This window comes from Nylanderia fulva, unplaced genomic scaffold, assembly GCF_048542155.1.
Source record: "Nylanderia fulva isolate GAGA-0341 unplaced genomic scaffold, ASM4854215v1 Scaffold10, whole genome shotgun sequence".
In the NCBI taxonomy this organism is placed as follows: domain Eukaryota; kingdom Metazoa; phylum Arthropoda; class Insecta; order Hymenoptera; family Formicidae; genus Nylanderia; species Nylanderia fulva.
Window position 1 is genome coordinate 3,788,225 of NW_028189193.1, and position 15,314 is coordinate 3,803,538.

The window sequence follows — 15,314 nt, forward strand, 5'->3', positions numbered from 1 at the left end:
TAAAAATTGAAGCAATTTAAGCGCAATAAATTATAAAGCAATAAAGAAAGAATTAAATGTTTAATTCAAAATTAGGCTCGTGTAAAATTAGAATAACTATTCCATAATAGGCCAACTTAACGAGCTAGATTGTTTCGGATGTTAAATAATTTTTTTTATTAACTACTATAAATAATAGTAAATAATAGTAATATTTAATTTTCTAATTATCTTCGTTAGATATGTATTTTTATTATAATAATTAGAAAGTAAAATATATCGGAGAACAAATAAAAACTTGCGTAAAGTTACGTGTAATTGTGACTCGTATGAATTTTATATGGATTATTTCGTTGCGCGGTTGAATTTCGAAGCATTGTTGCGAAAGAAGCAATTGTCATTGAATTTCTATGAAGATCCTTGAAATTTAATGCGGGCGGAACACGAGTACTTCCTGATGGCTCGCGAAGGTTAAATTAGTTTCACCCACATATAACAAATGTTTCGTCATTTGATCTATGACCTATTGCTTGCCATGACGTTACAGTCGTGAGATGATGACTCGTCATGGGAGCCATCAAGCATCAGAATTATCTCTCGTTTGATTAATTGATCTTTGCATCAGAAAATACCCGAATTGCTCCGATAAGCGCATATAGTTAAATAAACAAATATCAAGCGATATGTATATAACATATTATTGCAATTTAAATTTGTTAAAATTAGAGGAGGATTGTTAGAGAGTATAAATTGTTTATTATTAATCATTAATCTCAAGTTATTTATTTTTTTATATATGGATTATTAATTGCATATTTTATTAAGACAATTTTAGTATTAATCTTATTAATTGTTGATTTTTGAGTATTAAAAAACACGAATTTTTTATTTATATTCTATTTTTGATCCAACAATGTATTTCTATATTATTTTGACGGTTAACTCAAAATAAAAAAAAATTGTGACGCGTTACTGTAATCGGATAAAAAATGAGTTGTGTCTGATGCACGTGAATCAAATTAAAAACAACAATCCAGTTCCTATATAACGCAACCAAAATAAATTACGCTGCCACTCTCTTGTCTGTAATTTTATTCTTTCCTATTATTCTTCGAAAAATCTAAAGAGGATGAGAGAACGAGAGAGAAAGCAAAAAAGAGAAAGGAAGGTATGAGTCCTTTAACGTTCTCTTTTTGAACAATCGCCGCTACTGGTGGTCCAAGACCAGCTCAAATAAATACGGGGATTTCCTCGTAGACAGTTTCCCTCCAGAAAAAAACCAAACAACAAGACGTTTATAAAGGTCACAGGAAGTTGTAAGAAGAGTCAGGTTACTTCCCGTAAGCTTTACCGATAGCGTCCACAATTCTATAACTCAACAATAATAGAGATACATATGTAAAGTTCTGACTTTAATTTCTAAAAATAGTAACTTTTAAGGAGCCTTTTTTAAAGCTCTATGACTTTATACAGTACATTGTTCTTATAATTATATTATTATTCTTGACATTGTGTCTTATTAATAAAGATGAGTTATATAAAAGAAGAATTTATGTAACACATTTCTTTAAAATTATTCTTGATAAAGAATAACATAATATTTCTTAATGATAAAATTTGTATCATTTTAAAATAAAATATAAAATAAGATAAAAATATTTTTCAAAAAGAAAGAATGATAAATAGATTTTGCCAAGTTAAAAAAAATAAATTAAAATAAAAAATAAAATTTTTATCATTTTAAAATAAAATATAAAATAAGATAAAAAAAATTTTTCAAGAAGTCAATCAAGAAGAAAGGATAATAAATAGATTTTGCCAAGTTAAAAAAAAATTAAAATACATTTATTTTTAACACGTTTTAAATGCATCCTATGAAAAATTGTACGACAAATTAAACTGATTCTCGTTCGTATCGCAATGCTGCATCGTAATACGATAGCTGAAAATATATTCGCGTGTAAACGTTTTATTTGTACGCGGTATTAATTCGCGTGGAGTTGCGGCGGCGAAGAAGATTCTGCGGAAGAAAAGAAGAAATAAGATACGATGATGGCAGAGAGCGCGAAGGCAGCAAAGTGGAGAAAATGAAAAAGCTGTACCGCCCGTGGCAGGTAAACCGCGCACCTGCTCTATATAACGCAGGATACGTCAAACACGACAATGAAGTCTCTTTGAATGGAGAGGGAAAAAAGCTCATGGGAGTCTGAATCAAATAATCTGCCGCATCTCTCGCGTCTCACGATCTTCTTACATGGAGTTTCAACTAAATTATTATTTTGTTAATTGAACATATATTAATATTTGAGTCAATTTAAGTAGTTTTGTTAAATTTAATATATTAAATTTAATTTAATAATTTTTTATGTTTAATTAACAAAATAATATTTAGTTGAAAATTTTAGTTAACAAATTTTTTTTCAGTGTTTTTTACACAGCTAATTTTAAAATCGCATAATTAAATAATTATTAAGAATTAAATAATTAGTCATCTCTCAATTAAAAGAGCGAATTTTTAGAAAAAATTATGTCAATATAGTAAATTAGTATAAAATAATTAAGTAAAAATTATTATAAGGATGTAAAGCAAATCTCAAATAATTTTAAATTATTTTATATTATTTACTTTAAGCCTAGAATGTGTATAAATATTTGCACATCAAAATGCAAAACCTATCAATGTTCTAAATTGCAAATATTATTCGCATGGCGAAATATAATAATTGCAAGTCGCGTTTATCTCGTATGCATTAATGAATCGCGTCATTCATTTGTATCGGAATATAGTGTAAAATCACGTCAGCAAAATTATGTATTATTACAAATCCAATTAAAAAGACAGGCTGTGCGAAAATGAAAGCGTAAATTAATCCGCAGCGCTAAAAATAGCGCAATTAATTTCCAGACGAGAGTTCGTTTCTCGATCTCGAAAAACGCTCACGAAAGATGCCGATGCAACCTGCATCCACCGATGCGATAGTTCAATACACTTTGAAAAGATTGCGTGTCCTGTCGTGAGGCGTGAATGCTCGCGTGTGTGAAATGTATCCCGAAGACCGTGGGAATCGTTACAGATTATCCTCTATATGTATTGGCAAAATCGGTATCGGTATGTCCTGAATGTAGGTAGATCAATAATCTGACGGATTACGACCTTTGTACAGATACACATGTATACTTCGTAATAGATATGTTTTCATAATAGCAGGATATATACGTGCATATGTGTGTAATAATAATTTAATTTTCAAATATGCAGGGTGTCTACTCAAATTTTGTAAAAAAATTCCCTGAGAATTCCCTGATAAAAATAAAAGTATAAAACAAAAAATAATTCATTATAAACATCTTAAAAAAAATACTAATTTTTATTAAAATTAATTTATTAAATACATAAGAAGTACTAATTTTATTTAAACATTATCTATTAAAAACTTGATGCTAAAAGTAGATTGTTAATAAAAAAAAATCACAAAATTTTAATAAATTAAATATTGTCAGGATATATTAGACACGTTTTTTAAGTGCTAAATCAGAATAAAATTAAAAAAATATTTTTTTTTAAATTCCCTGAATCCCAATCAAATTCCATGAACATCTCTGAAAATATTAGGTTTTCAAGGTTTTTCCTGGGAGTATACACCCTGATATAACAAAAACTAGAAACATGAAATAATACATTTTCTTTACAACAATAAAAAGATTTCAAAATACAATTACAATTATTAATCATTATTTTAATTATTCTGTATTTCCCTAAATAGAAGTGAGAAATATTTGAAATAAAATAAATGTTTAAATCAATTATATACATACACATACACACGTATGGAAAGCAGACTGCGTGTAAACACGCTGTAAATTGCGCAATTCATTATTTAGGGAACGCATGTTAAATTGTACAAGAAATCCTCGTCATTGCGTAATCCATTGTCTATCTTCATTGGGAACAGTTGCGAATAGAGCAAAATGCAGTTTGACAACTTGTTGCTAACTAAACGTGAAACGTAAAGTGGGAACAATCGACCGGCTGTCAGGATTTCTCAAGGAAACTCAAGTGCGACAAGATTCTTCAGTTAAAGTTCTCAATAAATATTCCATCGGAAAATCTAATCGATTAAAAAAAGAGCTACGCTCTCCCAAGTTTATATTCTTTTGAATTTTGATTTATTTCATTTCTAAAACTGTGTACTTGGTGTGAAACCTTGTGTTCACATTTTTTTATCTTAACTATAAGACTGAATGTATTTACGTTTCAGCGAATCAAGGATAAAATATCGAATTTAATAGAATCTTTTTAAAGCCGATATCATACGACGATGATAACGACTTGTCATAGTAATCTTTAATGGTCGAGCTATCTTTCGATTAAACGCTATCACCTGCACATATATGTCAATATTGATTTTAAAAGAGCAAGAGCGAGAATATTAGCATATTTGCGTCTGGCTCCTACTTATCTATTAAAATTTAAATATGTATTTTATATTGAGAGCTCAAAATCTTAGTTGATTTTAAAATACTTGTGTTTTTAAAAGCAATTTTAAAAAATGTGCAATTATGTAAATATCGTTAATTTAAAAGAGATCACATAATTAATCATTGCGATAATTATAATTTATTCGCATACATACAAAAATAGTTAATACTGTGTATTTGAGTTTGTTATTTTTACGAGAAAAAAAAACATATTGATTTTTGTAGATAAAAATATTTGTAATTGGTGATAGGTTTAATATTTAATTAACAACTTGTACAAGAAGAAAGTAAAACAAAGGTGATCTTGAAGTACATCTAGACGCTGATATGCCTTCAAGCCGATCGATCGCAATTCTCTCTTTAACTACTCTCAACCTGAAGAGTCCTTGCCACTCTAGTCAATGTTATAATAAAGTAAAAATAATCTGCTAATGCTTTTCACCAAAAATGATAAGAAAATACATATGAGAAACATATGTGTACAACAAATTCATTTAATAAATTAAAAATTCATTATATTATATATATATATATATATATATATATATTAATTTAAATTATGTATTTATATATTTTTTACTTTATTATATTTCTTAAAATTTCTCTCCTGTTATGTTATGAGAAAAGATCTGTTTATCACTAAATAAAACTGCTCAGACACTAGTTTCTAAAACGATGAAACTCGTTACACTATATAAATATATAATCTAATTTAGATGTACTGGTACACCAGTTTCATCGGCATGCTTTGCATACCGATTAACGAATATATATTTATATGCTACTTGATAGCTATATAGAAAGTGGGGGATCGGCGTACCTCCACGTTCTTCGTTCTCGACTCCGACACATTTACCTTTCTCCGATGACCAACGAGTATAATCACGAGCATAGCTAACGGTAAATTAAAACGCATCAAAATACGCGAAGAAGCAGGTGGTAAAGGCGTTTTAATCGAGGCGAGGCACTCCTGCCTCTAATTACGCCCCTGTCGACCGCGAAATCTCATTAGAACGTCGGCCCTTCTTAAGACGAACCCATCGAGCATTTTCGGCCTCCAGCCATTATGCCATTTTTTAATTTCTCTTTTTTTTTTGACAAACTAATCGCGATCAGCTTCAAAAAAATGTGCAATTAGAGCCTTTTAAAATATGTATAACATGGAAATTATCGTACTATAATCTTCAAAATGTGAATGATACGTTATTATTAAATAGACCTTAAAATTTCGCGACAGAGAAGACCAACTGCCAGATACACAAGCAAATATGTTATTAAAAATATATTATTTAGTTAGATATTTTATAAAAAATTTGTTTTTCAATTATAAAATAATGAGTTATATATCGAGAGAACATTTTTCTTGTGCGTCTTTCTATTATTTTTCCAAGTATATATTTTACGGTCTTTTTCAAAATTTTTAATTATTTTTTAATTAATACTTATATCTCAATGTTCTCCCTATAATCGATTCGTTTGCACGTACACTATCAAATTTCTTCATATATCAAACCGTTATAAAATTTAATTAAATAAATAAAATTGGAACTTTATTTTATTTTAAAGAATCTCAAGCTGTTTCTATAAATGAGTATTTTCAGGGTGTCCAGCAGATTCAATGAAAAAAATTCCCTGATTTTTTCAGATTTTCCAAAACCAGAAATTCATTTTTTCCTTAACTTCTTAGTATTATTTTTTCCAAATATATAATTTGCATATCTATATGATAAATCAATTAAATGTTAAATCATAAATTCCTTGAAATATTTTTGTCAACAATAAAAAGGTTCGGAAGTTATAAAAACGAACATGTCACTATAAACTATTTAAATAATCATCTTTTTTATTTATATTATATCATTTATATTATTTATATCAAATTTTTTAGTTTTATCTCTATTAAACACATTGAAATAAAATAACACGACGATGAAAATATAAATTAACGAGCACGCTGCAGATGAATTGATTTTTAACAAGACATAAAATTAACGTGCTGTAAGTCAAGGAAAAGTTTATATTTAGGAAATAAAAAATTTCAAATTATTGAGACAAATGTAGAATAATGTAAAAAAAATCCAAATAAATAGTAAAATTTCCTGACTTTTTCCTGACAATTCCAGATTTATAAAATTCCCTGACAATACCCGGTTTTCCAGATTTCCCTGACTGCTAGACACCCTGGTATTGAAAAAATAATAAAGAATAAAAAATAAAAAATAATAAATAATAATCTGCGATACGTTCACTTTGGCGAGCAAACGCAGTCATAATTAGTTACACAACCATTTCTCACGTAAGTGCACCGGTCGTCGCTGATACTCTAATCACATCGGATTATTTAGAGTCAATATACGACTCGAGTTTTGCTACACGGGGATAACCAGCGGTCAATCTAATTAGAGTAAAAAAAATGGTTAACTAATTCAGGACACGCTTGTTGCAATTTTTCGCGACGATTCCAGTTAGTTTGTACGACATGCTATAATTATCGTGGCGACGATTTAGATAACGCGCTTTAATTTATTAATCCAAAAGGCTCTCGTATGTTTAAGTATTCGATAAATTGGACCTTCTCTCGAATATATGAACGACGTAACTCGCAAATTTAATTATAACGATCGACATAGTTACGCTTCGCCACGCAACACAAAATCGTTCCTACCTTCATTTACATAACCAGAATTTTTAATCGTTTACATTCGCTACCGTGTGATATGATCAAAATATAATCATTTCAAGTTTTTCTATAATATTAATTTTATCCAACCTTGGTTATATATTTGTCTGCTGAAATAATATATCCATCTTTAGCGGCGCTAGTTTTTTGTGAGAGAATTTTTCTTTTTTCCTCTTTTTCCTCTATTATTATAAAATTACATTCATAAAATATAAAAAGTAAAGAGCGATCAAAGAGCTTCACATTCGATTACGAACTGAATATGCTCCTCTGGGATTCTTAATTACTTATTAGATTTATTCATTAAAATTTTCAGAATTTAATTTCAGACGGGACATTTTCGTTCTACCTTAATATCCCACGATATATATCGATCGATCGATCATTATCAGAAGTCATAGTTGAATGTGCTTATATTAAGATTATATATAGTGATGCCTTTATGTATAAGTAATAAGCGATAAAGCAATAATATTTTTTATTAAGAAACACGTATAATTAACTAAAAATTACGAGCAAGATTAATTTGTTGAAAAAATTGAGAGGTCATAAACAATACAAAAAGATATTAATGGAATAATCTCAGAATAAACACATGTAATTCGCATTTATCCATATATCTATATAGTACTGCTAAATTTGAACTCACTGAAAATGAAAATCAGAGAAAATAATATAATGCGATTGCAGAGAGATTATTTTCAGATAAAAATAAAATTCTGCATTATGTATTTTTACAAAGGAACATTTCTTGTGGAAAATATTGTATACGATAACACATATAATGTAATATTTGACAATATCATATAACATGGCGATTAATAGCTGGATTTAGCAATTTTCGGCCGCTTTTATCAGCTTAAATTATTTTAAATGTCTGTTTCATCACAGTTATGTTAAATTATGTAAACCGATTAAATCGCGATTAAATAGATCGCGCGATTCATATATTTTAAAGCTCCGTTATATAGAATTATGTATATATTTCGCGTTTATATAGCGTGCCAGGCAGAAATTGATTAACCTTGGTATCCTGTCATGGTTCGGTAACGTCAGAAAGAAACGATCGTCTTAAGGTCACGTCTTTAATAAGATCATACCAGATCGTGGAAGCTCGAAAAAGAAATAATATTCGATTTCATTCGGCTGGATAAATTACTTCGAACGTTTCTGATGAAATATAGAGAGCAGACAGTATCCGCTTTAACCATCCTAAGAATTTTAATTAAAACTTTGTCCGTTAATTTGCTAGTAATAGTAAAATTAAGGCTGCAATCCACTTGATGCTACAAATTCGCCGAAGCGGTCTTCCTTCTTTTCTTTTAATAAAAAAAGGAGAATGCTTCGAAGCTTTGTAGTATCAAGCGGATTGCAGCCTAAATGTAATAAATAAATTTTTTACGTAATATCGTAAACTTGCTATTTTATTATTTCCTGTGAGAATACCAGTTGCAATTTTTTAAATCGTCGATTTCCTGAAACATTGCATGTGTTTTAAAAGTTGCTATGATCTCTAAAGAATTTAAAAAAAAAAAACAAATTTTATTTTATCTAGTAATTTATTTTTTATGGTGTGATATACAATTTAAAAAGTTTTTTATCTGACAAGATAATATATTGGAATTGGCAAAATTACTGAAAACTGTTCAAACATATACACATATGTATTTCAATATATTTTTAGCATTTTGGAGCTAAAAATCAATTTTTTTGCAAATTCGTCCATTTTTCTATAATTACAATATATTATACCTATATAGCCCGAATTATTTTTGTATTCGAAGCATAATTAAGATAATGATGCTTCTCGTTAAAAATGCTCTTCAACTATCTGTACTGCAATCTTTCGTAAATGTCAGTGATAAAACTCGAGTTGTCAAACAACACATATACGCACGCAGACAGTTTACATGTCAGTTGATGAGAAGCTATGTAACGAGAGGCAGACGACATGATCGATAATAACCGGAGGGTTTTGCGAAGGTCTGCTCGTTGCAGACGACACATTGACAACATTGACATTTTATCGTATAAAGCGGCTGGAGTGGTTTATTTTTTTTAAGGTTACTCTCTTACGCGTGATATAATCGATTGAATGAATTTTACAAACAATCGTAAATGAAAAATCTGGTTCGAAAAATAAGAATGGAATTGGAAAAATATTGTAGAAATGTGAATATATAGCGAGCGAAAGTTTTATCTACATCTTAAATAAAATCTACAATGTATATTGACATTATAACACGACATTAAATTCTTGAACAATTATATATTTATGAAAGTAAAAGTTTTATACTCTCTGTTAGAGTAAAAAATGTGTACATTAATTCCACAAGAAAAATTTTCCGAGCTGCTTTAAAAAGTTGCTGTAATTGCTATAACTTTTATATATAGGTTTTTTTTCGTTAAAATATATTAAAAAGATAAGAAACGGATGTAATTTTGTAGATTTATCGAGACTTCAACAGGTAGATCGTAAATTAATAATCCCGTTTTCATAAGTGTTTTAAAGACGCGAAAAAAGAATTTGGTGACAATTTATTTGCTGTCTACACATGTTATACAAGTGAGAATAATTGTCCTCCAAGGTATATTAAAGTAAAATCGATTTGTACGATGATTACGTTTTGAATAATAATTCGCGCTATCGAAATTTGCCATTAAACGCGTCTGTGAATCAAGAACGTCAACATTGCTGTAATTGCGAAACAATTGTGGCATGCATTTTTCACGTGTCGTTATAGCGTGTCGATTTCGAAATGCCGATGCGGTTGTGTCCCAGACCGAATTTCCCTAGGTCAGAAATTAAATCGTGTACTAACAATGTGATGTAATGTATTACGGCATATTAAATTTGTCATGCAGGTGCAAATCGATTGATAATTTCACTTTTAACGAGCTCTTTACCGGGAAACTGAACTGTGATTCTCTCTCTAAAATTAATTTTCCTCTCCACTTAGCTTTTTGTATTAATTTCAAGAAATAATACTCATTATTCATTATCAAATATTGTCAAAATGGTATAAAAATTAAATGATATAAAATTTGGAGAATTTAAATAAATATATAAATAATTTTATATCATACAACAGAGATGAAAAGATTTTATATTGCTAGATAAAATTTCACGTTTTAAAATCGCGGTTAATTAAATTTTATTACAATTTATACATATACAAGGCAATTTTTTCTCGATTATATATACGTTCGTGTGCGGGTGTAGTCGACTTTTCCGCGTATCCGTGAAGGCGAGAAAGGATATAAAAGACGCCATATATGTACGTTTCTCTATGTTCTGTTTGTCCATGTCTGATTTCATCGTAAGTACCTCTTCTGAGACGCGCGTCGCGTTCCGTTCAGGTTTATCATTCGTGGAAAGTGCGTGACGTACTTGGCGAGAGAATTTTTGAGGTGAGCCTTATCGATTGTTTCGAAAGCCGATGTTAAACAAGGCGCAGGACCTCGTGTAATCTCCGTACACAATGCTCCTCACGAACGATACGTGACTGCAATCGTGCGAGACGCATGTAATAATTATTTCCATCGAGTCATTGTCTTGTCATTTTTCTATTTTACATTTATCCAATGTCATTTGAAAGGTTATTCTTTTATTCCTTTTTTTTATTTCTGTATATTAACTATGCAGGGTGTTAAAAAATTAGACCGACAACTTAAAAAGGGGAAATAAGAAGACTTCAGAATAAACATTCTTCATTAATACATTATTTTTCTACAACTTTTATAGTTTTACTACTACATGGTATGAGATGAGTTTGTAATTTTTCTGTAAAAAGAGGAAATAATTTTTGTGTACCTATATTTGATCTGTATTTTCTTCAAGATTAAATTACAATTTAATTTTTCCACTTATATGTCTGTTTATTGTTTAAATCACAAGCTTCTATTTTATGTCATGTATATATGTACACGGAGAGTATTTTCTCTTGTTATAGAATTAATCGTGGAACAATATGGTATATTGGAAAAATTTTATCAGGGTTTCTCTGATTAATATTTGCCACAATAAAAAATATTAATATGTACATAATAAATTTTACTATTGAACATATTTTAATTTTTATGGTGGTAAATATTAATCAGAGAAACTCTTATAAAATTCTTCTGATATCTCTAAATAGTATTAAAAAAAAATGTCTCCTCTATTTCCCTTCAAAATTTGTCAGTTAAAATCTTAATCTTTAATTAATATACATCGAGAAGGATTTAAACGAAAAGATTGCTGTTGCTTTATCGTCACGTTTACGAGTTATTAAGGTAATTAAGATAACACGAATGTGCAAGTTCTTTCTACGATACATCAAACTTACAAATTTCGCGATAGCGCTTTTTATCAGATTACTGGATAAACGAAGCAAGAAACCGTCAGCGGGTCGTATTGGTCCCTCGTGGCCGCTCCCATATGTCAAGAATTAAGGACGATATTTGCAGAACGATTACGCTAACGTCGCGATATCAGCCGTATCTCAACGTCATAGTATTCTGTCATGCGTGCTCTATGCAAATACCGACTTCATGCGAATGTCATTGATGCCACGGTCTTTACAGAAGTTCCCGCGAACAAGTCGAGCGTTGCCTAACATTTGCAGCGAATAATAATAATGCATTGTTGCGAGATTAAATGCGGCAGAAGCGCAAGCGTCGGAATTAATCCCTTTTCCAGCCGAAATCTTCAGAGAGTCACGAATCACGTCGCTTTTCGGCTGTAAAGACGGCAAAGCGGGCGAGCAATATAATTTGCATAAAACTCTTTAGTATAACCTGAAGTTCTCCAGACGCAGCGATTAAAAATTTTGCATACTGCATGTAAATAGGGATTGCGTAATCAAGAAATGCGGTACCGTTTTTCGTTCGCATGTATGTGTGTGTTAACATAACAATTGGACAATCAAACAAATAATCGGAAGAGACTCAAGTATATTATTTACCGGTAAAAGGAGACTTTTTGAATAAGAGAGAAAGGAACAGAGATAATTGATCGTGGTTAATGTTTTTGAAAATAATCGTGAGAAACGGATATAAGATGACATTTCAATAGCGTAATTAAGTCAAGAAACGCGTGAGAAAAATTCAGGGTTGTTATGATTTAAAAAATTAAGAATAATTTATGTATTTGCGGATCTTTTATATTTTTCGCGCACAGCTGTTTCATATTACGTATTTTATGTACACTAAAAAAATTTATTAAATTCGAATAAATATTTATTTCAATATATTGCCTAATACGTCATTTATTTGAAATAATATTGATCTGATATGAAAAATATTTACTTGTTTCAAATAATAAATGCTTTATTAGATAGTATTGAAAAAAAAATTAATTTTATAATTTTTTTCAGTTTATATATAAATGTTATCGTCAGACTTTTCTGGTCACGTATATTATTTATATACCATGAGTTTTATATGAATCTTTAAAATAATACCAGCATTCTCTCCCCGAAGGATTTATTGGATACATTTTCTAAAAGTACTTTGTGTTATTAAAAGCACAAAAGCTGAGAATTTATCTTATATATTATTTTGTAAAACCCAAAGCAGAATTTTCATTTGAAAATAATCTTTGCAATATATTACTAGTTCATTTTCGGCGAGTTTAAATTTCACAGTGCTATAAATATGAATAAATGCGAATTATATACAATATATGATGATATATTATTTCTGAGAAAAGATAAAGGATAAACCTGAAAATTTTAGGACTTTGTTTCAACATGTTTCCAAATCAGTTTACGATCAAAAGAAATCGACGAGCAAAAAAAAAAAATAATTTTGTGACTATCAGAAATCTACATATTCTATATTGTTTAAAACTAATTCGACTATGTTGAAACAAATCCTTGATTTCCTCTAAATTTCAGATAAGAAGTTCCGTTGTTTTTGATTCTCAAATTTTCTGTTAATACTACGACATTAAAACGCCAAATAAAAAATAAAGAACAAAATTGTAATATAAAGAACGAAATTGAGTTTCAGAAAAATGAATAAATCTAAAGGACAGCTACTTCAAATAAAGGACTGTCCTCTAAAATAAATGACGGATGATCACCGTAATCTCATCTGCCATTTTATTGAAATTATTCAATCAATATCTTTTTCGCATCGTTTAGGATCTCTCAATATTATATCGATAAAAATAAATTAGCGAAATACTATCGAGCAATAAATAATTTTTGCGGGAGTATTATCGTGAGAAAACAGTCGAGTGAAATTCGTTCGAGACAAAAAGTCTCGAAAATGACATACTTCTAGAATTCCGTACACTTGAATGACATTTGACAGTATCATATATAAATTCACTCTGGAATAATTTGTTTTTTTCCCAGATAGTAATAAGAAATCTCGAGATAAATAAAAATATGCCCGATCGGAAAGCTTTCCGACCAGTTTCACAATAGACACCCTGGAGAGGAATTTCGTCACGAACATAAACAATACAACATCGAGAAATTTGAACTGGAAATTTCGCCGGCTTCAAAAGGGAGCGAAACCGGCGCGCCTAACTTCGTATTGTACCGCTATCACTTACTTGATTGAGCGTCGTCGGGATGATATCAGGTGTCTGCGGCAGCATCGTCCCGGGCGTTCTGTCGTTCGCGAGCACACGAGTCAGAGCCATTTATTCACCCACGCGAGCATCGATGTACAATAGAGATCGGCGACGAGAAATCGCGAAAAAAAGAAAAACACCTTGACGAGAACACACACACTGTGGGATCGATCACGGTCCGCACAACGTTCGTCCTCCTCTCACTCTCGCCCTCTCTCTCTCTCTCCTTCGTCCGTTCTCACTGCTCGCTTTTCGTCACTATTATTTCTATCGAAACTACATTCGCGCACTGTTCGACGCCGCGATAGCGATCGGGGAGCTCGCGAGAAAGCGCCGGCCGAAAAAATCCTTCTCGAACGAGCATCGAAGAACGCTGACAGCGACCGGACGCGACCGACGTTCCACTCCCGTGAAGTTGTGCGCGAGGACTGACTGTGACTGACGGATCCGGGCGGTGTAGCTGCGCGAGCCGAGCAGCGCCGAGTCTCGGCGGAAACGACCGATGACGCTGTCATCCCTTCTACGCGCGCGCGCGCGCGCGCGACCTACGTCAGGAATTTCACGAATAACAATAACACCGATTGTTATTTAATCAAATATGTGTCAAATGTATGTGCATTTTTCTTTTTTATATTCTCTGTATTTCCCCAAAAACTTCGTATTTCTGCGAACACATGGTACCACATTCTAAAAGAAATCGAACTTTAATCTTGTATATTTTTATTTAATATTTAATTTCTATTGTAAATTAAAGAACATACTGTATTGAGAGAAAAAGGGAAAAATTATATCAAATATTCTTTAAGAAATATTAAAGTTTTACAATTATTAATATTATTATTAGTGAAAAATGTAAATATATATAATTATTTTAAATCTTTCTTAATTCTGTGATTAAAAAGGACTAGTTAAAAAAAAATTATTATATTTTTTTTTAATTACAGAATTAAAAAAGATTTAGAATAATTATGTATTTAAATTTTTTTACATTTTTCGCTACACGGAGAGAATTTTCTTTTAGAATTTAGATTCAAGAATTAAGAGTTTCTCTCTGACTAATATTTACCATAATAAACAATATTAATATGTATATAATAAATTTTACTATGTACATGGTAAAATTAATTAAACATATTTTATTATATCTTATTGTAGTAGATATTAATATATTTTGTTGTTAAATATTAATCACAGAGAAACTCTTACAAAATTTTTCCAATACCATATTGTCTCATAATTACTATAATTTTCAGGGTAAATTTTAAAAAATTCTTTCTGTGTATTTAATATTATTATATATGCAGTTTTCTTTTGTAATTTTTTGTTTGTAAAATCTCATTCGTATTCACCATATAACGGTTGCAGATAACATAATGGTCGTATTTAAAGCTGCCTTGCAAATGACAAATTCCTTTCTCTCCAACAACTCCCGCGTTCACCTAAGTAACTGTACTCTTATCTTCAATATATGCAATATTCTTGGATCGCTCTGTCTTCATATTCGCATTTTTCTAACAATTGTGCATTGCATCTTTTTAACAATTTGCATTGCATAGCTTATTTCCAAGATTTATGGCAAAATATTTACGGATAAAATAAAAATGTGTT

General features: G+C 30.2%; 1 protein-coding gene across 1 annotated transcript in view; it reads right to left on the reverse strand.

Moving 5' to 3' along the window:
- p130CAS (Serine_rich_CAS and FAT-like_CAS_C domain-containing protein p130CAS) overlaps positions 1 to 14,133 on the reverse strand; it is a 74,081-nt gene extending 59,948 nt beyond the window's left edge. Inside the window, exon 1 of the mRNA XM_029304016.2 lies at positions 13,686 to 14,133. Coding sequence (XP_029159849.1) covers positions 13,686 to 13,775 — 90 coding nt within the window. The 5' untranslated portion in view covers positions 13,776 to 14,133. The remainder of the gene's footprint in view (positions 1 to 13,685) is intronic.
- Positions 14,134 to 15,314: the final 1,181 nt, after the last annotated feature.